This window comes from Spea bombifrons, chromosome 3, assembly GCF_027358695.1.
Source record: "Spea bombifrons isolate aSpeBom1 chromosome 3, aSpeBom1.2.pri, whole genome shotgun sequence".
In the NCBI taxonomy this organism is placed as follows: domain Eukaryota; kingdom Metazoa; phylum Chordata; class Amphibia; order Anura; family Pelobatidae; genus Spea; species Spea bombifrons.
Window position 1 is genome coordinate 114,635,034 of NC_071089.1, and position 24,453 is coordinate 114,659,486.

Below are 24,453 nucleotides of genomic sequence, written 5' to 3' on the forward strand. Positions count from 1 at the left end.
TATAACCCCAGCGCTGTATACAGTAATATAACCCCCCAGCGCTGTATACAGTAATATATCCCCCAGCACTGTATACAGTAATATAACCCCCAGTGCTGTATACAGTAATATATCCCCCAGCGCTGTATACAGTAATATAACCCCCAGCCCTGTATACAGTAATGTCGGTCGTCATTGACCTAGTCTATCTCATTTTTCTCCAATAAACGCCCTTCATATGCAAACCTGGAGGCCGCCATTGTTGTCAGTCATGTGATATTGGGGGTGATTTTCCCGCCCCAAACACCACACTGAGGTAATGCTTTATGGCAATGCTAATGAAGTCCGTCTCTCTATAGACTTTCATTAGTCAGAGAGTCATTCTATTGTTCCCCACAGGCAGTATGATAAGGAGTCGGGGGGTTTGTCTAGTAGATTGGGGCTCAGATAACAGAGCGAGAACTAAATACAAATGGCTGATATGCAGCTGCCTGAAAACATTATAATTTAGGGCAAAAACTAGAACTGTTTTTTAAAAAAGCAGCAGAATATTTTTGAAAACACATTTTTTATCTGATATTATCAAATTGGTAAACGTTCCCTTTTAACGTACCGGAGAGTACAAAGTATGGTTCGTAAATTAGTAGAAAAATACAGATCACCTTTTAGTTTCAGTTGTTATTTTTCACGATTATCTGTGATAATCGCTGTTCATGCGCAGATATAAAAGTCCTGTTTACACCAATTATGTGGCAGCGCCTTTTTTCTTGTTTTAAGCCCAGTTTAATGATGTTTTTTGCAGATATCCCAAGCTCGCAGCGAAGCATCGAGAGTCCAACGCGGCCGGCATTGACATCTTTTCCAAATTTTCAGCATATATCAAAAATACCAAGCAACAGGACAATGCAGGTAAGCGACCAATCCCTGTCCCCCTCCCAGGGTCACATGATTTCTCCCCACACATTCATATTCAGCTACCTTCTTCACTTAGTTACATAGTTAATTCATTTACATATCCTTTACCCTACCTCCCAACTTGTATCCCCGGCGAATCAGGATGCTGAAGGGGGCGGAGCCTGGGAAGTAGAGTGTCAGCGCATGCGCACACAATGAAAACCAGGACAGCGGGATTGTGTTCCCCAATCCCGCTGTCCCACCAAGCTCTACCTCTATCCCGAAAATGTATAGTGCGGTCATGCGTATCCAGCTAGCCGACGTCATTAGGTGTAAATAATGTAAATTATAAAAAAAGTATAATAATAATAAACTGTGGGCTCCGCCATTAAGGTGCCGGGGCTCCCTCGTCATTCCCAGTCCAGCCCTGTTCCACAGTAACTCTCGTGGGAGTAACAATGTCCGTGGAAGTGGGTGGAAATGTGACGCTTATGGAAAATTTAACTTTTTACCCATTTTCCCACCTCTACTTCCTACGCCTGCCCCATTCTTTCTCAGAGAATTACCGAAGAAGAATGCCTAGTGAAGTTATAAAAAAGTGTTAAAAAGTTCTTCATTTAAACCTATATATTTTACAAATAACATCTTTCATGCTGACATACTGACATGACACACGCACGCACGCACGCACACTTACCTTCTCACTTCTATCTGCCATACTTTCCTCTTCTCTCTCTCTTTTTCCCCACTTGGGTGCATATGGATAGATCACACAATATGACAAAAGAATATGCTGTGACTTCATTGTGAAACTTTGTTTCTTATCTGGTTTTGTACAAAGTTTTGCAACATTTATGCATAATAGGACATTTATATATAAAAAGGCGGCCCCTGACAGCCGAATGTTGTGCAAGATACGTTAATCGCATGAATTAAACCCGTATAACACTATAAAATGACATTGATGAGACCCTAACCTATATGAATCTGAGCTCATAGTATGCAACGAATGCATAGATCAGGGGTGTCCAATCTGCAGCCCTCCAACTGCTGCAGGACTACATCTCCCATAATGCTCTTTCAGCTAAGGGGCTGGCTGAGGAGTATGGGAGATGTAGTCCTGCAGCAGCTGGAGGGCCGCAGGTTGGACACCCCTGCCATAGATAGAAGGAAATTGAATCTTAGACGAGACCAACGACCGATTAAGGGTTGAGACTAGATAGGGAGAATGGGATATCTTCTGCATCTCCTCCATCACGATGCACCAGTATACATCCACACATCCATACTTAAATAATTAAATAATATAATTAAAGGGAAAGAATATCCATTTATCCCGAAGGTCGCACCTTCTATGCACCACAGAAGCTTGTTTCGTAGCATAAATCCCACAGATACATTTGGAAACGTATCTTTAAGAGTCATAATTGATGAAAATGACATCTGGGGGTGTCCAATATCAGAAAGCAAGAATTGGTTCCAGATCGTCAGGATGCAGACGGTTTGGCTTAAAGAGGAAAAATGATGTGTTTATTTCTTTAAGTCACTTCTATTAACACGGGATCTGATCGTAACAGGCTGTCCGTGTTAGCCGGCAAATGTCTTCTGCTCTGACAAAGCCGGACCAAACTGTGCCTTATTAATGCTGCCTGCAGGGAAAAGCTGACAACATTCAGCCCTGGGTGGCAACTCAAGCCCAAAATACATACGCGAGACAACACACTCAATATTCACCATCCAGTCCTGTCCAAATAACATTTACAGACAGGGAAACTTAAAAGAAGCAAAGCAAACACTCATTCATCAGCTGAATGCCGCCTGGTGGCTAAGTGCGGAATTGCAAGTAAAACGCATTAAAAGCTGAGTGGTGCTGTTTGCTCAGACAAAACATTAATTGTACTCCTTAATAGGTTAAGCCAATAGACCCTCGCAGATCTGCCATGTTATACTTTCTTCTAAAGGTTTAATCTCCAAAATACAACGCAAGAAACATTTTCGGTGTATATGGCAACAAGTTGTAAGTGCCTGTGTGTGTCACATGACAATTAAGGGTTCCCTGCAAGAAATATGAATGAAGCAAAATTTTACGGAATGATTACGGAATTATTTTTGGGCACTTAACTTTCTGATACTGCATTTTCTTACAAAAGTGTCAAATTTAGAGAGGTGAAGTGTGCAATCGGGAACACATTATTATTATTATTATCTTTTATTTATATAGCGATAACAATTTATGCAGCGCTTATAAAATAGTGGCCCAAAATAAAATCAGACCAGCGCAGGGGGTCCCTTGCAAAATAAATCCAGAACGCCAGATGTCTCAAAATAGCATTATATCACAGGAATTAAATAAAGCAAAAACATACTGATCTGCACCTCTGTAATAATGATGACTATTACCACACCTGGGTACTTAACTCCTTACTGATTTCTTTAAAGTCTTACGCAGGGCCGGCCACCTTGTCGGACCTGTAGATTTCCTTTTTTTGTCAATTAACCCTTGGTAACTTGATATAAGGGGATAGTGAGCGTCGAACAATTTGCATTGACCCCACTAGACATAGCTTTGCAGTGACTGCACTATTTTGTTACTGCACTAGAGGGCAGCAGAGTACCACGTTTGCATGGAAAGCAACCCTTCCATCTTTCAAGATTGACAAGTAAGGAGTATTCAGTTTAAAGGGAATTTAACCCCTTAAGGACAATGGGCGGTCCCTAAACCCATTGAAAACAATGCATTTTGAGTCCGTACATGTACAGGCTTTGTCATTAAGGGGTTAAGATCTACTGCAAAAGGTGGCAAAACTAGAATATCTAATCGGTTTACTATCCGCATGATATATATATATATATATATATATATTTCTTACTTAAGACCCGCTGCAAAGAAGGTCCATAGCTGGCCTCCACTTAATATGAATAAAATATAGCAAATGGAAGAAAACTAAAGCAGCGGGAAAAAAAAAACTAAAAATGTATTTATTTAGTTGATTTGGAAACCACTTCAAATGCGCAGGATTTCCATGTATTTTGGAAATAACAGAAAAAAATGATTTTTCAAAATGTAAAGTTTTCACATTTCGTATGGCCGCACCGTAACTTCAACAGTGGGAAAAGAAAACAACATCGCCCTACAAAAGTGTGTCTGAAAAGGTATTTCATAAGAGTCCTTTTGTCATTTTTAAGCAGCCTATTCACTATGAGGTGCATCTAGTCGCTTATTCAGTCGTTGGTCTCGTCTTAGATTCAGGAGCCAGATGCGTTTCCAATGCATGTTTACATTTCCCCAATGTGCTCTACCACTTCTACTGGGAGGCTGTTCCACTAACCTACCACCCTCACGGTAAAGTTAAACATCCTTACATTACATCCAACATTGCCAATGCTTGAGGGAAGAAAAAATATATATGCTCGATTCTTAACTTTTAAAGTTGCTCTGGATTTCTTGCACAAGAAACTACTGAAAAAAATATACTTCAGTATGCAGTGTAGCCCCAAATATAGTGGTTTTTTATGTTTTGGGGAAGCTAGATGGATAAAGGTGTTCAAACCACTTTGGGTACAAAGCTCTATTATGATTTATATATATCACATCCCAACCAATTTTAGCTTATTCCTACTGCTATAAAATGACAATAATATTTTTCAGGATTTTTTTAATTTTCAATTTTCTTAAATTTTTTCTCATTAAGCCTACTGATTTTCACCAAATGCACTACCCACTTACTAAGCCCACAAATCTACTAAACGTATTTTTTTTACACTATTTAAATGTATTTTATATATATTTTTTAAATTACATTACGTATATATATATTTTTTTTTATTTATTATATATACATATATACGTAATGTATTTTTATTATTTATATATATATATATATATATTATGTATTTTTTATTATATATATATATATATATATATATATATATAGATATATATATATAAATTGTATATGTACATACGGCCATATAGTGTGATATAATCCTAACAGGGCTGGATTGCTTTCCATGGAGCTGAATCAGTGAGACTGTCCTGCGATTAATAATAATATCAGGCCTTCTAAAACCACCCCAATTCTACTCACTTTTTACAAGTCTCACTAACCGCACACCCAAGTGCCCAGATGTCAAGTTGAAATAAAGACCACACACTAAACTAGACAATCTATACACCATCTATACCATACAGCGATAAATGACCACCCATCGGCAGAATCGAAGGGTTAATTTTGGAACATTTTACTAAGTTAGAATTTTCTGTTTCAACTTTGCAACATTTTAACAGTTTGTCTCTCGCCTTCCTCATCTGTTTGAGGCAGGGAGAGGATCAGACTTAGGTTTGTCATGTGAACAAATTGCTGTGATTGGCTGTCACGGGCGATCACGTGATACGTAAGTCTTTAACAGAGAAGGCTCTATGCCGTCACGGACGGGCGCTGTCTTCAGGATGCCCTTTGTCCGGAAGTGGTTTACGTATTTGACAGCATGCTTGATTTTATTACCTTTTACCTTTAGTTGCCCCTATTACCTGCCCTTTACCCCGCGGTATGTATCGGACAGGGGTATTTCCAGCTCAGTAATTTGATAATCTGCAAAGATTCTGTTATCACTGAGCAATCTTTCCCTTCGTTGTAATAAAATACAAAGCAGATGAGGCAGAATGACACAGAACAGCCGGGGGGCAACCGGCTTCATGTCTCACTTATTCAGAACGCTAGTCATTTCTCTCAGTCATTCACGATCTGCCCGAGACCGGCCGCGGGAATGGTGTTCACACCGCGTCGGCTATTAAAAGAAATACAACGTTTCATGGATTATTGTTGTCAAAGCGCATGACCCCCAGTCTGTATATCGAAACACTATATATGACAAAGTTACATTCTTTAAAGGGGGGGGGGGTGCCACCAACGGGCCCAAATAGGTCATTATTATGTGAATATTACATACTTAAATCTCCGCTCTTACTTTAAATCTTTAATTTTACTTGCCTTGGACTTCAACACGAATATTAACCCACGCACGATCCCGTGGGGCACTCCAGTCCCTTCCCTCGCAACCTGTAATCTGCAAATCGCCCATCTTATTTTGGGCCAATATTCCACTTCACGTCTGTGGCGGCTCACGTGAGGCCGGACAGAAATCACAAGCCAGGCATTGGCCACAAATTGTAGCCTTATCTGAAATCCATGGTTCCACGCAAGGGGCGTCTGATATCACTGCTCTTCGCCAAGATGGTAGAGTCGTCTCCTACAATGCACGATGAGGTTGGAGAATACATGGCGAGGGACCTGAGACCATTCCTCCAAACAGAAGGTGGTGGACACTGATGGACTCTCCTCTTCAGTTCACCCCATAGTTTGAACTCTACACCCCCTAACCAGTCCTTCCACCTATGTGGCACCTTGCATCCCAACCTCAATGCTCCTCTGGATCCAGTAAAGATCTGAGTAAAACTAGACTGCTTCCCACATGGTAGACTGGTAGGACTCTGCTGTTTAGGCCTGACATAGGTTTCATATGTGCAGGAAGGTCAGGTCCGGACTGAACGTCTGGCACTCCGGGCAAATGTCAGCAGGGCCACTGGCCAACAGCACCACAATCTCACCTGACCTGTCACTCCAGTGGCCACTGCATAAAATAGTGGCAGATTAAAGTGCCGGGGCCACTGCGTCGTCACAGTCCCTGAGTAAGTGCATGCTAAGGAACACACATGAATCTCCATACGGCTTGCAAAGACCAATGTGCTTCAAACACAACCCTTGCCAGGCTGCCACTAAAAAGAACTAAATTGTTTATTAAAAAGATCTGGTTGCCAGCCTAGTGCAGCCCGGCAGTGAAATGGTGGCATTCTGTGTCTGTTACCGGTCAGCACTCATCCTTGATTGCTCGTGAGTGCTGGTTAGGCTCGGCAGCTGTCACATATTATCATGGCAGACATGAATGGATCAATGTTGGCGCTCGCCTGGCTCGGTGTCAATAAAATCAGAATAATTCCTTCTCTCCATTGGGTACGTCTTCCTGGCGCAGGAAAGACGGCATCGTGCAAACATCCACCTTTTTTTTTTTTTTGGCTAAAAAGTTACATTCTGATAGGCGTTTTGTCAATGTTTATATAGCTCAGACAGCTAATCCCATTCCCAGCTAAGGAGTTCACGTTTGGTACCCTAATCTGGCGATCAGCACATGTGGAAAAACAAAAAAACGCCGGTGACCTCAGGGGACCTTCTTTAAGGATTGCGAAGAAGCCTGCATTCGCTTGTTTTTCACGGCAGCTACAAGGGAGATGCAATCAAAAATCTTTTATGCCACGCGGAGAGGCCCATAAATATGTAAATTATACATATATTTTTTAAAAATATTAAATAATATTATTTAAATTATTATTATCTTTATAGAAATATATATTTAAAATAATTATTTTGTTGGATTTTCTAATTAATCTGGGCAAATTTAAAAATAAAATAAAATAAAAATAATGATAATTTACACGTTTATGGGCCTCTCAAAATTTTGTTTCTTGATTCCAAAAGTGACGACTCTTAAAAACATCCATGTTCTATATTATTATTATTTTTTTTAATGAAAGATTTTTTAAGGTCACGGCTACCGCATTTATCGCGTAAAAGTCGGTCAAACAAGTGCTTTAAAAAATAAAAAATTCTGGAAAAAAATATATTCTAAGGCAAGACTGAAAAATAAAATTTCTTAAAATAGACCGATAAAAAAATTTGGACGGCTTGTCATTCTATGTTCGGGCGACATCACTCAGAATAGTTCACATAATGTTTGACCCAACATTTGTTCTTCTGCTGATCTCAGCACTGTCCGTCAGCGCTGGAGAACTGCTAATGGAACTTTGGTTATACTAGAATTCCTCAGCTAGAAGGAACTGTTTAGAGTTGGGTGACATGAAGGGCGTATGTTCTATTAGTAAGGCAGACGCTATAAACAGAAGGCGAGGGCATCGGAGGAGAATGAACCCCTGACGCCTGCAAAATCATAGGAACGGTGTCAGCAACTCAGCACTGTAGCTGGAACAAGCCACGTAAGGCTGACCGCCTGCCAAGGGCCGAGCCGTACCGTCCTGGCGGTAAATACATGGAGAAAGATTTGGGATGCCTGCAATGCAAGAATCCCCATTGAATGTGTCGTCCAGATGTGAACCTGCAGCGAGAGCTCGTGACACCTGCACCGACAGCCAGCGAGCCGCCGGGAGAGCGAAAACCCTGCGTGTAATCTGGAATCCAAGCCTCGTGTCTTCTGGATTCCGTAAACCTGGAGGAACAGGCATATGGGATTAATCACCGCTCGTGTCATATACACTTCCCATGTATCATAGGTTTATTACACACGCCACCTATAATTTTCTCTCTCTATATATATCACTGTGATTATACGTTCTTCCACACGTTTATGTTTAAGTGGAGTTTGTGTTCTCGGCTGCTCTGGGTGGGGGGTGCAGTCACAGTAGACCCTTCAAAGAATACAAATAGGAGGGGAAGATAATAGAAAGCTTCCATGCGCAGAAGAGCGAGGACTAGATTTCAAAGAACTAGATTTATCCATCTCGGCTTTATGGCTCTCTAAAAGGCCCTATTATCAACGGCAAATTATCAAGTTTTGGATAATTACAGTTACGTTTCAACATGTCATGGCGATATTTTTCAGTTGAGTCATCCAGGTGGTTGTGGTTTCTTTTCTGTCGGGTCCTCCTGGTTCTCACTTATGTTTCTGGGATTGTCCACTAAGCCTACAGGGAACGGAGATGTAAGAAAGTACAGTATGGGTATCCAGCAATTCCATGTCCCTTCTATGGAGGTTTTGGCCTCAATGTTAAGCTATCCGTACCCCTTTATCTTGAAGCCACCCAGTTTTACCTCCTATGAGGAACAGGAGAAAGAGAGCTTTGAGGGACCAGCCCAAGCTTAGAATCCTAGGCTTTTACTTTTCCACCATGGCCTCTATCACCGGTGGTCCAAGAGGACCAAGATGTAGCTGTTCCTCAGGAGTATGTTTAGCCAAATTTTGCCCATAATAAATAAAATATTTGCTTTCAATTGTTTGTTACCAAGCACTGGAATACTCATGGAACACTTCTATAGCACACACACCACAATGGCCTGTTTTCTCTTTTTTTTAAAACGTTACTGTCAGGCGGCTAACCAAACGTGACTCTAACATTCCGAGGTTTGAGGAACAATCTGAAAGAGAAACTGTTACACAGAACAATGGGGTCAGATTGTTGGAGCGTTAGGAAGGCTTGTGTCTTTCCCTCGCCTTTGACCTTGTCGGTTTGCCGTTGAGACTTACGAGGCCAGCAGCTAACGGGTAGCACATGTGAGCCTGACGTAGAACGAAGTAAACTTGGTCGGTTTCGGCAGACAGCTCCTCAAAGTGACAGATCTGCTGGACGTCTACAAAATATATTTAATATTCTTATTCACCTATTCTACTTCTATAAAAGAAGTCACGCTATGTTAGGTAGTCTGAGGTTAAATCGGATTAAGCCAAGGCCTATCCCTTTAAATCCTGACTTCATCTGTGTTTTCTCAAAGGGTTTTTAACCCTGCGCTATTGCACACTTACCAACATTAACCCCTTCATGTCAACAGTAATGACTGCAGCCTTTTATTTCCCTTTTTTACCATAATTACCCTTTTTTCAAGATTAGCGTACACACATATATTATCTTTTTAAGAGCAGAGTGATTATTCCGACAATTCTTTTGATATGTATAGTATATCAATGACATTTAGTAGTTAAATATAGAAAGGCCTGTTAGTTTATTTATGTGAAACTTATTTTTTCTTTTTCCAATTTTTCTATTAGTGTTTAAATTCTAACCCCTTTACATTTTATTCATCTGATCCTTACGGAGCCAAATAAAAATGAAATAATATATATATATATATATTTTCTTTATTTGCTTTGTGGAGTCTCGCGGCAGCATTGTGTTTGTTTTCTGGGGTATCTGCTTTCATATTTCTCATACGTAGCAATTACTTATAATTACGTCTAAACATCAGCATGCAGGTGATTGCAAGAATAACGCCAGGAGACGTGAAAAATGTGTCTAACTCTCAAAATCCCGCGTTATACCCAATTATAGATAATTGCAGCTCCTGCGTTCGCACGTGTGAATTCACAGTGCTTGCATTGTCCGCGCCGCGTAATTATCGACTTCAATCACTGTCTCCTTAATCGACATCTTTCGGGGGGGGGGGACTGTAAATGAAACGTTCTGTAAACATAGCACTTACGTTGTTAATTGGAAAGTATTAATAATAATAAGATAAGCTTCTGTGTCATGCTTTTCATTGAAAATGGTTCAAGGATAGGATGGAAAATGGTTCATTCAGACAATGATCCTGTTTGGCAAGCACTGTAGTCCTTATATCGCCTGCTTGCCTCCCCAGCTCTGCAGAAGGGTTTGACGAAGGCTCTGAAGAAGCTGGATGATTACCTGAACGCACCACTAACAGAGGAGATTGATGCCAACAGCCGGGAAGGAGAGAAGACCTCCAGGCGGAGGTTTTTAGACGGAGATGAACTCACCTTGGCGGACTGCAACCTTCTGCCCAAACTTCACGTGGTGAAGGTAACTTCTTGGGCTCAATAGCTTGGTTAGGCTGTGAACATATAGACCTTCACCGGTGGTTACTTAGAAAAGGTCCATTACATTAATCGAGACGTCCTAGTGGCCGTATGGGGAACTGCAAGGGAACAGTGGCCTAGAATGATCTCTTAATCATAACCTTAAGTAAAAGTTTCTCAGTTTTATACTACGGCTAATTTTGTTTAGGCTTTGTATGCAACGACTCGGACGAGTAAGAGTAGTAGAAAGATCTACAAAAACATATTTTAATGGCAAAAAATAATTTTATTATTAAAAGGTTGATTTTTTTTTTTTATTGTCTCCTATAGATTGTTGCAAAAAAGTACCGGAACTATGAAATCCCAGCAGACATGACCGGAGTCTGGAGATACCTAAAAAATGCCTATGCGAGGGATGAGTTTACCAACACCTGCGCCGCGGACAAAGAGACAGAGCTGGCGTACGCCGACGTGGCCAAGAGGCTCTCCAAGTCTTAAACAGCGTCTTATTGCCACGTGATAAAGTGTTTATTAATTCACGGACTGCTCTCCGCGGAGCCTTGCGATGCCTTCTAACCCAGCGTCAGCATAGAACTAGAACCAGCAGCAGTCCACGATGAACTACAACTCCCACAATCATGAATCGTGGGACTTGTAATCCATCCATATCGAACAAACGGCAGGTCGGCAACCCGTTTTATCTTCCAGACCGGCCAGCGGGGTGACTTACCAATATTTTTGCTGCCAGCAAACCGCTTAGTGATTGCTTTAAAGGAAATATTGATAGGACTTGGCATGAGTTCCATGAAAGATGAGCATAATGATATTCACAAACCGTACGCATAATTTCTAAACTAGAATCATAGCTTCTTAAGACCATACACGATCGTCTATAAAGTATTTTTTTTATAAGCCGACTGTTATATTGGTGATTTACATACAGAAGAATGTATTATTTTGCAGAAACTTGTACGATACACATTATTACATTTATTTCAGTGATGCTATATAGTAAATATTAGTATAATATTCATAGATTCATATCGGAGCCTTCAGTGTTTGTGTATTATTGATGAAAATGTTGGGAGATCTCGAGACGCAATGATAAGTATTAACTCTTAAGGGGCTTGTGTTAGACCATGGATCTTGATGGCCACAGTCCACGAGAGCTACTGTTTGATTATATATAAAAAAAGGTATTTCTGTTGGCCTTATCACCATAGCAACCAGTGGAATGTTCTTGCTCACCGAACCATTCCATCGGTTGGTATGGCAATAAAACCACTTTCCAAATTTTGCCCAGAATCCTTTGTTATGGAAGGGCGGCTGACTTCGGGTCAGGACTGGATACCCCATAAGGTGGTCAATAATCAATAATAGCTTTCACCACTCTCTATTAATTTTTTTTAATTAAGCTCTACTAATTCACGTACCATTTGAGAAAGGGTTTAGGAATATTTCAAGGAAATAACAAATCAGGAATAAAATTGGAAACTGGAATTTAGACAGACGTTTAATATTCTATGTCAACGCTAAAAACACAAATACTCCAACAGGATTGTGGCCCTTTCGGGACCGAGTTTCAGAAGCTCTCTGTAGGTCCTAGTTAATCCGCCATTTGCGATATATTGTAATGTATAAATATGAAATAAATTAATTTGACATAATTCTGGTATGGTTTTATTATTTATTTAGTATTCTGAAACAGGTATATTTTTTTAAAGATGGTGTATTGTTAAAAAATGAAATAAAAATATTAATAATAATAATAAAAAAAAATTAAAGAAAGTATTCCTCTATGTAGAAAAGCCACCATAATGCATCTGGATTCCCATAAATTTGGAGGTATAAACTTTTCCATGATACCGCTGCTTGTCATTCATCAAAATGATATGCGTAGAAACAATAAAACCAATGGTTTTGATCCATACACAGTGAAGCACTGACACGCAGTGACATTAACCAGGAAAAAACATGCATGCAATTTGTGAACAATGGTCTTCTCCATCTTTTGGGTCATCACACGTTGGGACCTCTTCAGGTTTGACCCTGAGTCTCCAGCTCAAGCCCTGCTTCCCTGGCCGTGCTCACTTTCCACCTAGCCCATACTCCACCAACAAGCCCCAAATTTCATTTTCATTTTTAACTATTTTTTAAGTTAAGGTTTCTAATTGGCAGTGTATATTAGTGTATATTTTATGCACCATCTGGAATGATAGAGCAAACTCACAATTCATTGAGTAAGTTCTGCGTGTTTTCGGAAAACAACCTTACATATGAAAAAGTGTTTATGTAATGAGACAAAGAATTAACATTCACTACCATGAACAATCCATCCATGAGCAAAGGCTATATAGAACAAATTATTATTAACCTGGAGCATTATCAGTCTTTTTAAATGCAGTCTTTTAAAATTAAAGACAATTTCAATTCTTCCAAATAAAATGACATATAAATGTATGGGGATGTGAAATAATGCAAAAAAGTCTTAGGGGTATGGAATAATTATAATAGATCAGGCCAATATGTAATGGACACAATCGTTCTCGTACTCGCATATATATGTATTATATATATATATATATATATATGTTTTATATGTATATATATATATATATATATATATATATATATACTATATATCACCAATATATACCGTATATATATATACCGTATATATATTTAAGAAAAAAGGGAATTATGCTGAGATCTGAACAGGACTCGTGAAAACGGATGAGACAGAAATTTGGCTCATTGATCGCTTCAAGAAAAAAAACATTTTAGAGCACACCCATTAGTTACCTTTCCATCTCTGAATTCTTTTCAGCGTTTGGACTTTGCTGTACATGCGTTTAAATCACTAACATCCTTCGTGGCTCTGTGATTTTCTGGTTCCATATGTAGCCTCTTGGCCCTGCTCACTTGGCTCCCGTTCAAGTCCTGTTCTTGCTCTTGGTTTACATTTTGTTACTGTGGGGAGAGAGAATAAGCTTATTCATATTAAGCCACCTACATGTGGAATTCATTGTCTGTGCCAGCGCTGAGGTACGGCACAGACACACGAAGATTTAGCACACCCGTGAATCCAATGCCTTTTTTCCACGTACTTTCATTGACGTCCACAATCTAAACTATTGGTTTATAATTGTTACCAGCGTACATAGTGCTAGACGCTTAATCACATATTAGCTTGACATCATATAAATTCACCTGAAGTAGAAGTTTAGATTATTACAAAGATTAATAACTGCGAAAGAAAAGGACTATGCAAAGAAAGAAGTATTTGAGTGAACTATCGCAAGGTAACAATGAGTTTAGCAAGGATGTAGTACCACAATGCTGCCTCTAGGGGGCAAACAAAAATTGTAAATAATTATTGATAGCAAATTATATATATATTTATATATCTTTACACAACTAACATTGTAAATAATTATTGATAGCAAATTAAATATATATTTATATATATTTACACAACTAACATTGTAAATAATTATTGATAGCAAATTTTATATATATATATATTTTTTTATATATATATTTATATATATTTATATATATTTACACAACTAAAATTGTAAATAATTTTTGATAGCAAATTATTTATATATATATATATATATATATATATATATATTTATTTATTTATTTATTTTTTATTATTATTTTTTTTTTACACCACTAAAATAATTAGCATTTTTAAACAGGCTGATACTAGAAATAGTTTTTACAGCTAAATATTGTTTTACCATTCATTAATAATACTACTACTAATAATAATTTGTTATTATATACAGATGAAGCCTACTTTACAGTTCTGATGGCTGAATATTTTAATTACAGTAAATTACACAAAAGCAAAATAAAATACATTTATGTTGATAAAAAATGATCGTGCTCTATTTGCAAGGTTTTCAAGAGGGTCAGGAAGTTAATGCCCCTAAATGCCCCGATCTGGCAGCACACAGGCATGTGCTTAAAACAAAGTGTTTAAAAAAAAAAAAAAGGCTAAATACATAAAAACATAGAAACATAGAATTTCCCGGAAGATCAGACCCATTCTCTCCATCTAGTCGCCCGTTTCCCCTGCTGCAAAGAATCAGACCTTAATCAGTCATTGGTCTCGTCTTATATTCAGGAGCCGTATGCCTATCCAATACGTGTTTTAGATTTTGGCCTGTTTTTCTAACACTTCCCCTCCTTTGAAATAAAAAGATTGTGTAGCTTCAATATAAAAAATCTGAAAATGTAAAGAAAAGTTGCAAAGGTAAATTTAAGAGGAAAAATCTAAAAAAGTTTATAGATCTAATATAGTATTAAGATGACCGTCCCGAGGCCAGGATCGAACCTGCGGACTTATCCCTTTTCCCCGTCTGATTTCTCATTAATGCTGATGTGGATCCGTGCGACTTAATACTGAATGAAAAAAATAAATCGGAATGTAGTCTAAAGGGGTATAAAAAATGGTTCCGTACAATAATAATAAAGACTGATGTTCTCCCTAAGAGCTTTTCATGGTCGTGCCACATAATTTAACATCTTAATGGCGGCATGTGGCCTTATCGCTAAACTTGGCCGTGGAGCTAAAGTAACAGTCATCTGTCTAAGGTTTTTTTCGCTCGATCCCTGCGTAGTTTGAAAGCTCCGCGTTGGGCCGATGTGCCAGGGACACTGTATTAACTGAACTTTGTCACGTTATTAACCTGTCAGCAACGCGCACTGGTTATTAAAATTCTTGGTGGGAACGCTGCTCCCATATGGTTCATGTTCCATACCGGGATTATATCAACACCATTTGTATGTAAAGTCTGCAGAGAGAGAGAGAGAGCGGAGAGCGAGAGACGTCTTGATGAAGAAAAGGTGGCTGTGAGAAGGATACAGAAAAACTTCTGTTTATGTATAGACTCCAAAATTCTTCTTGACAGACTATGATTTCCCAAAACGCGCCTACCATTTTTATTCTGGGTAGGTGCAAAGTCCAGAATACCAGCTGAAAATGGAACGCTTCACTTGTTAAAGTGACGCATGGGGTGTGAGACACCAAATCCAGAAAAAAAAGGTTACAAGAGAATATAAAACATACAATATGTTACAGGGAATCTCGAACGTACGCAGCTTGAGTTTATTAACTTAATAACCCAAGGGATACTTGCCGAAAGAGACGTGTTATGTATATGCTATTCCAAGTCTTTCATGGGACAGGTAAGTTGGGCTAAACAAAACCGACCATGGAAAGAAAGGAGGCCAATTGGTGAATTACAAAGAAAAAATACCAGCCTCTTCAACCAAGCAGTATTCTTAAAGTGGAGAAATATTAAGATACAACTCAATTCTGTGAAAGGGCAAAAAAAACTAATGAAAAAAATGGTGGGTGAAAGCATCTGAGAAGAACAGGACAGATTGCCAGTAGAACATGCAGAAGAGGTAGCCATATTGTTGCCTTTGGCAATGTGGAGCCACAACCCGTGTGATGTCCCCACGAACACCATGGGAGAAGAAGTTCCACTATTGGGAAGCCACCTGTGAAGGAGGACATTCTGAGCTAGGTTGATGGGTAAACGGGTGCCCGAAAGACACCAAGTAAGTAGTTGGAGACGGGAACGTGCATTAGAGAGGTAGACTATGAGACCAGAGAACACAAACTCAAAGACTGAACAGGAACATGGCCAACCGACCTTCCAGCCAAGGGTCTGCTGCTGTCGAGGATGACAAGGGGGACATTAACCTAAAGCTAGTGTGTTAATACATTATATTACATCATACATTACATTAGAAGGAGGAGGTAGAAGAGGAGAGGAGGCTACTTTAAGTTCATGGAATCTCAAAAGAAATTCCAACCCACAACCATAATAACAGAAACATACATTTCTCACTCACCTTTTCGGCTTTCCCTATTAAATGGTTACTTTTTAGTTATGTGAATGGAGTCTTGTGCGGCATTTCTCACGCCAATCGCTGAGGCAAAGGTATGACTGAACGCTACGGAAATGAGTCGGAGTAAAGGAGTCTTTGAGCAGGTAGGAGCTTTGGACGCGGATGGTGCATCCATTCTGCAGAACTGGGGTTCCCAAGCCAGTTAGTTTGCTGAGCCATTTAACTCGCCTACTAAGGAGAGACTTATTGGTACCCCGGTCTAGTATCTTTAACCAAAACCTGAGAAATTAAAGATAAAAATAGCCCATTAAAGAGACTCTCCAGACATCTTATGTGCTTTAATAAATATAATGGCTGTGTCCCATTCAGATTAGAATTTTCCCCTTCCAAACGCTTGTAGGGGGTTCATCAGAATCCACTTGGCTTGCGGAATGTTGTGTTCGGCTATAAGAGTAAAATTCTATCTTATTTTTCTTATGTGTTGGCAGAGAGAAAATTCACTGTGAAAATCTGGCGCCGTTCTTTTCATTGTATTTCTCTCTCTTTTCCCTTGTTACGGTGATGGTTTATTCCGTATTGTGAGACTGCTCCCAAAGACTTGTCGGCCGAGCGTCCTAGCTTTTGACAGACCCATCACTCTCAGTTAAGCTCAACGCCACGGCCTTTTTGTGAAGAGCCGGAGGAAATTGTTTGTGACAGGTAAAAAAAAATGCAAACGACGGTCGCGAAAAAAAAAAGGAAATGTTTGCGTAGTCACTGGAAACCATCTTAAAAACGATATAATTGAGAAAATTTCACACTGTGGCTTGGGACAGATAAATACTGGACCATCGCTTATAAACAATTAGCCCGTAGGCCATCTGGCACACCGGGCACAAAAACACAACGTGCAGCCTGTCGTACGTGGCCGCCGGCCCCACTTATGTCATTTGGCGGCACCTGGGCTATGTAATACTATGTATGACTACATTACTATGTTACTATGTATTACTACGTTACTATGTATGACTACATTACTATGTTACTATGTATTACTACGTTACTATGTATGACTACATTACTATGTTACTATGTATTACTACGTTACTATGTATTACTACGTTACTATGTTACTATGTATTACTACATTACTATGTTACTATGTATTACTACATTACTATGTTACTATGTATTACTACGTTACTATGTTACTATGTATTACTACGTTACTATGTATGACTACATTACTATGTTACTATTTATTACTATGTTACTGTGTCATTTTAAAGCAAGTGTTTCCAAACCCCACAACCCTGCCAGAGTTTTCGAATAACCCCCAATTAACATGTAATTAATAATTTAATTTTGTGTATTAGTAAACAACACTATGCATTATCCTGAATATATCCGCTGCCGGTTCGATCAGTTCTGGAACCCTCCGCATTAGAAACCTCCATAGCGGATCGTCGGAGTAATTAATAGCACCATGGACAGCAACGGCTTTACTTCAATTCTCCTGGGAGCGATAGGGATAACTAACCCGTAGCCCATACATCATCATAATAGCAACGCACGTGGGCTCATAGCGTACATTTTCCTAAACTCCAATAATCGCCCAGAATATTTCACTTTAATCTCACTGGCCTATGACCCCCCCACTGGCCACAAGACCAGTGTATCAGCTGCCCAGTGTTGGGAAATCAGGACTGTCCTGTTAAATCCAGGAAGTTAGGAGGTATGTAATAAATGATACATAATTCGATTTATTCGGCCCGAGAACCTGGTGCAGCATTGTGAATGTGTATTATACCGTGCCGTGTTCATCAGCCGCGCCTTTCATATGTCTCGCAGATCCCGAGACACATTTTTCTAAACTATTGTTTTTATATAGTTGTAAAACCATAACAACTGTCAGCCGTCATCGTACGGGAGACGCAGAGTAAACACGGCCAACTGCCCACACTCGCGTTTAATCACCCAAAATGCATTCCTTGTTTTCACCAGACTTGGACCTTGGCATCGGAACAAATGACTTCCATATTTTCTATAAAATGCACAGGCAACGTTCTGTTTAAGAAAAACGCATATATCAGAAGGGAAACGAGTGTGAAAAAATGTAAGTACATAACCGTCCGATCATTCAAACATTAAAAAAACAAGACAGAATGACAGGCAGACAGAAAAGACAGAGCGTATCAGATATAGAAAGACAGACAGGCAAACAGGGGCACTTGTGGGGATAGAGGCATCACTCGAGTACGGCATTGGAGAGAAAATGTGTCAGATCAGGCCCGTTCGGCCCCCGTCTAGCCACTCGTTTTTCCTGCTGTAAAGCCTTAACCAGTCGTTGGTCTCGTCTTAGATTGCGGAGTCGCATGCGTATGAAGAAGAATGTATTTTTTATATGATTCAGCGTATAAATGCAATACCTGCTGTTTCTATACACAATATCGGGGCTTTTGGGACTGTAGAACGCTGCGATACCCTCATTCCCAGCAAATATTCTGAGCTCCTAGAAAAGTGGGGCATCAGGGGAGGAATAATGGGGTTTAGGTCACAAACGAGAGCCTGTCCCTTATAAACAAGCGCACTTGAGAGGCATGTAATTTCGGAAGATTTTTTTAAAAAAATGGATGTAGTTCTCAGCCCTACATAGTGACGGGATGAACCTGCGGTTAGCGACATCTTGGTGCAGTATATCTTCAGCACTTCCTCCCCATAAATAACACACACTAACACGCAAAGTTGCTCTAACACCATACTCTAACACACACACTCAATGTAATACCATACACTCACATACACACACACTCTCCATCTCCCAGGGGCCACTAACCCTAGGCTCACCCCATCATATGCTGACATACACACCCGCTTAAGAGCATATTGCACGCACACACGTGCTAACACCATACCCTTACACACACATGTTCACACACACACTCAGCCACTGTAACACTCTCCAACCTCTCTTTCTCTTTCCATTTCCATCTCCATCACCTCTCCTTTCCTCGTACTTTACGTGTGGAACCTTTACCTTTAGTGCACCCAGCTTCTACCCCACTGAGCGCCTGAAGAATCCTAAATCGATGACGAGGACAATTCTAAATTCTGCTGGCCTACAGGAGGGTTAAAAATCAGATTTCAAGTTAAAAAAGTGTAAGTGGAAACTGCAGTAAAAAAATTTATATTCTACAATCCAAGTTCACATTCAGCCCAAAGGAAACCTGTTATTTTAGACGGACGTACCCAAATAGACGCTAAATTATATAGAACGAACATGGCTGAAGAGGCTACAATAATTTGTCAGAGTGCCAGTGAAATTAATATTTAACACGAATGTAAATATTGCGATAACTCAATCATTTCCATAAAGGGCTACTTGTGAACGGAGAAACGAGCTGGCACGAGAAGAAAGCCCGACGAGGGCCAGGTTGGCAAGCGTCTCTCTGGCAAGATGTCGATACTTTAATGAGTCTTGACTCAAATGATATGCCTGCTTGATGCACACCTTTTCCAAAAACACAAGAATATGAGAGTTTTCCAAACATTTGCCACAGCAGACTCGCTTGTTAGGTCGCGGGTGAGTAAAAAACACACGAAATAAGGCAATCTTTTGTTTTGGTCTCGTTTCAGTGTGCTTATGTTAATTCGTGATGTGAATAGTTTAAGAAGGTCCTGGATTAAGAACATATGCAACGTTTGGCGAGCTCTCTAAGACCCCAATCTACTGGCTACTGTTCCGTGTTCCGTATTCTATCGACGTATCCATAAACAGCTGCGAAATGAAATTAGTACTGTTTACCGTCAAATTAACATGGATACCGATACTCTGGATTTTTTTTAACGTTTCGGGTTCTGCGCCGTCTCCATCGCAGAGCGGCCACGTCAAATGAGAGCGGACAGCTTCCATCGCTCCATAGCGTTTCTGATCAAAATGTAGGAAAACACTGTTTGTCTTTCGAGATAAACAGCATCTTTTCCGGTTCACAGGCTCTCGATAAACGCTATCGCTTTCCAACACATGCTTTTTATTTGGGCCTTTTTTTTTTTTTTAGGTTTAGTATTGTTCTCTGACGTGGAGAACCAACAGCGACGTCTTCTGGGTATTTTTTATTTATTTTATTATTTTTCTTTTTTTTATTTAGTTTAAAAAAAAATACCAAAGAAAACAGTTATATTTTTACAACACGCTCAGAATTTTGAGAAAGCAGCCTGGACGGTGGAAGTTTCACGCTGCTTTATCAGGATAACTAGTACTTTCTGCTTTAATACAACAACAGTCAACGAGTGACCCAATTTCGACATAGAGGGGATCCTAGTTTCCTCCTGATAAGTGGGACAGCCTCCCAGCAGAACTGGTAGAGGTTAAAACAGTAAGAGAATTTAAGCATGCATAGGATAGGCGTTTGGCTCCTTTGATACCCCATACTGTGTCATGGAGTCCTTTGAAGACTACCAGTCCTATCATCCAATAGCATTGTGGGTATCTTCCCACATAGGGCTCCTGAATCTAAGACGAGACCAACGACTGATTAATGTCTGAGTCTTTACAGCAGGAATAACGGACAGACTAGACGGGGAGAGAATGGGTCTGATCTCCCGTCACATTCTATGCTTCTATGTTTACCGATTGAAAGTCGAAACAGGTGTTCTTCTTCGCAGAGGCAGTGAGAGAACATTACTCGGCACCAAACAAAACTTTTAAAAAACAGTTGTTTTCAAAGTTTAATGGCTCTTTACAAAACGGATAAACACGAAGGACTATGCGGTCTTTCCCGTTAACTGCGTAGCAACTGTTTGTTAGAGGCTTCCTGTTGCAGGGTAGGCCCGATATTCAAGATGGCTGCTACCACTTGTAGCAAAATGTAAACATTTTAGTCATGTAAATCAGATGAATGCAAAATCTTCGCTCAGGAAGATGAATGTCAAAACCGACGAGAAGTAATTAAGCCTTTTTTTAACGTGGCCTCAAATTTCGTTTTAAGTGCCTACTTACTTTAGTTAAACATACCTTTTTTTAGCGTACATGACTTATGTTATATGATTATTCACGTTTAATCGTTCAATTACTTACTTCAGTTTCCAGCGAGCGCTCTCGGGTAATGCTGTGCAAAATAAGTGTTCATTTACCGTTAAAATTGTTACCGATTTTGTTTTGACGTGAATTAAATACGTGTCTCTGCCAGACCTGTTGGCTCCGCTGGAGCCCAAAGGAGCTTGAAAGTAAGACAGATTCTTGACTTGGATATTGCTTAGAATTGTCCTTGAAATCTTGGCTTTCCGATTGTGTTTTTAACAATGTAAACATTCCAACCCAACATTTGCATTCAAAGCAAACACTTTGCCGGTATTCTCACCCGTCCGCCGACGAGCATTATCCAATTTACGGAAACGTCTTCAGACCGTAGGCCTGATTTGAGATATAACATGTAGCCGCAGAACCTCAACTGGCCGCTTTCCTTTGGTGAATCCAGATTTCGCTACGTGCGAGATGCAGTCATGTAGGATCCGAGTGCGCTCTAATAGTTAGAGGCAGCTTATTTATTCAACGTCTCTTTTAATTTGACTTTGTGCTGTTATGTTTTACATTACTTCCAGTCTGCATTGTCTCGCCGTATATACAAATCAAATTGTAAAGCGGGAGAGATTTGAAGGCACTGCTCACTAAACTCCCGGGTTTGCCTGTGAGGGGGTCATGGACATGTCGCAATGAGTGGAGTACGACTTGAGGGAGACTCTACTTCTTCCACACATTAAGGTTCACTCACTCACAACCAATGACATGGGTCCACCTCATGAAGGACCCATCCCAGTGCGCCTTTTTTTTTAATTCAAAATGGCTGGGCTGGTCCTGTATAACATGAAGGGGGTTATTCACTAAAGGGGCAGTTGTTAGTGAGTTTGCAGGAGAGTTTTGGTTTCAGCTCCCTCAAGTCACTATTTATTATGAAGGGCCAACACGGGCAGGTTTCTCCAGCAAGAAAGGCTGAGCCTGTATAATGTGTAATTCAGTGGGTCAGGAGACTTTAAGGAAATCTCAAAAAATTATTCAGCTATACATTATACAGGGCCTGCCAAATTCTTTCTGTAGCAGAAGCTCACTTTGGTTGGAATGTCATAGTGTATAGTGAAGTCAAGGAGCTGAAACAGAACTCCATCATGGCCCTGCCACTTGCTATACCCCCCAACAGAGGTGTTTGGGGGGTTCTCGATAATAACCTAGGCTATGGGGGGGGGCATTTTCTGTGGTGCTCCTCCGCAGCCAATTATATCAAGTCGGAGAAATAATTTATTTCAGAAAATCTAAACACAGTATGACAAGGTTTATGTCCATATGAGTAAACGCAAAAAATGTTGAGCCATGTACATATATTTGCCCCGTTGACGTAGGTGTGGAGTGGAGGTGTTTGTCGTCTCTGTTAGCTATGTTCTAGAACACTCGGGTGTCCGACGTGATGATCCGGATTCTCAAATCCAGACTCTTGGATCTTAACTCAAATCCCCAGCCGTGAAACAACCATTTTAAGTCCTTTGAATGTCAGCACGTTGTGAAGAGTGAATAGTGCTACTCTAAAATATTTTCTATAATGTAAGGGATTTCAAAGCATAACCACAACATGTAAATAATTGCATCCAAAAATGTGTTTTTAACTCATTAATTTCCAGCAGACCATAATATATTGCTCTGTAATGTGTCAAATATTCCGGTTCCATTAAAGAAATAAACGATTTGGCAAGACTCTAGCGTATTCTTGAAGGAGTTCAGGACCTGTACTTGGATATCTGCCTAGACTACCAATTTGCTCCTTTTTGTTTCAGATTTTACATGATTTGTCTGGATAAAATGAATTTGGTTTCATTCTTTCTATTAATACAAAAAGAAAACATTATTATTCATATATTGATCAAGGGGAATGGAGGGTTTGAACCGGGGTGATGACTTTTACATTATCTTGGTCTGTTCTTACCATTAAACGAAGACTTGGAGTCTGATTTTCTAATGTTTCTAGAAAATGCCTCGTTCATCGTGGAATAATTTAGCCTATTGTGTCAAGGTCCCTTTAGTTGTAGGGTCTGTTTGTAGGGTCAGTCCCTCTTTTGGACCACAAATCCCTCTGTCCTTCTCTCCTAGGAGCTCAGAATGTTTCATGAAGTTCATACCTAAAATGAACCAGGACACCAGATTGGAACCAAACAGAAAGAAACATGGAGGAACCCTTCAACTATTTATTTATCATTTATTATGAGCTAAGCTGTCACAGGACAGTTGACCAAACAAGATTTTCAGAAAGTCGTCTCTCTCCATAGTACAGGGTTAATGTACCTTTTTCACCGGAGCTGTCCCTTTGTCATCAGTGACAAATTTAAGGGGTTTTTATTATGTTGGATGGAAAAATCTACTATAGAAATCTCCACAGAGCACCCTCGTATAAGTGGGACAGTTTTCCGTCCCAGATCTCTGAGTTCTCTTCTATGACATGCAGCGCACTTGGGAAGCCAATCACCCATCTTAGCAAAAAAGTCCAGTTTCTGGCCACCCCACCCTGTGGTCCTGGCATGCTAGACAACAACCTTGAAACCACAAATTTACTGCAAACATACAGACTTCCACGTAAGTGAATAAGCCCCGTTGTCTCCAGCGGGTTATCCTCCTAACACATACAGAAGGCCACTTCTACAAGATAGTCTACGTCTGTGATTTACCATGTATCCTTTAAATTCTAGATACAGTAGTGGAAATATTTTAGGAAAAAAACTACATTTATTGCCAAACTTTTTTTTATTTTTTTTCAAATGATCATCCAAAAGCTACCATTACATTTGAGTAGAGACCTTTTTCGCTAGGTGGTAGGAGAACTGAAAGCTGAATATAAATGAATGCAATTTGTGTATATTAATGACAAAATGAGTTATTTGTAGTAAATAGTATCGCTCTAACAAAGAACAAACATTGCTTATAGGATGAAAATGAATCGCACGGAACGATATTGGTTTTACAGAGTGTAAGAGAACGTCAGTCTAAACATTTGGAAGGACAGGAACCTCTGCTCTTGAGACGCACTTACACAGTTTTGTTTAGCTAAGCAGCGCTTCTATGGGAATTTTAGGTTACGATCATTTGGCCTT

At 39.8% G+C, this 24,453-nt stretch overlaps 1 protein-coding gene across 2 annotated transcripts in view; it reads left to right on the plus strand.

Moving 5' to 3' along the window:
• Window positions 1–12,137, plus strand: part of CLIC5 (chloride intracellular channel 5) — a 42,250-nt gene extending 30,113 nt beyond the window's left edge. For both annotated transcript variants that reach the window (XM_053460005.1, XM_053460006.1), the window contains exons 4-6: window positions 782–888; window positions 10,293–10,474; window positions 10,801–12,137. In XM_053460005.1, the coding sequence (XP_053315980.1) occupies window positions 782–888; window positions 10,293–10,474; window positions 10,801–10,968 (457 nt within the window). In that variant the 3' untranslated portion in view covers window positions 10,969–12,137. The remainder of the gene's footprint in view (window positions 1–781; window positions 889–10,292; window positions 10,475–10,800) is intronic.
• The last annotated feature ends 12,316 nt before the right edge of the window (window positions 12,138–24,453 follow it).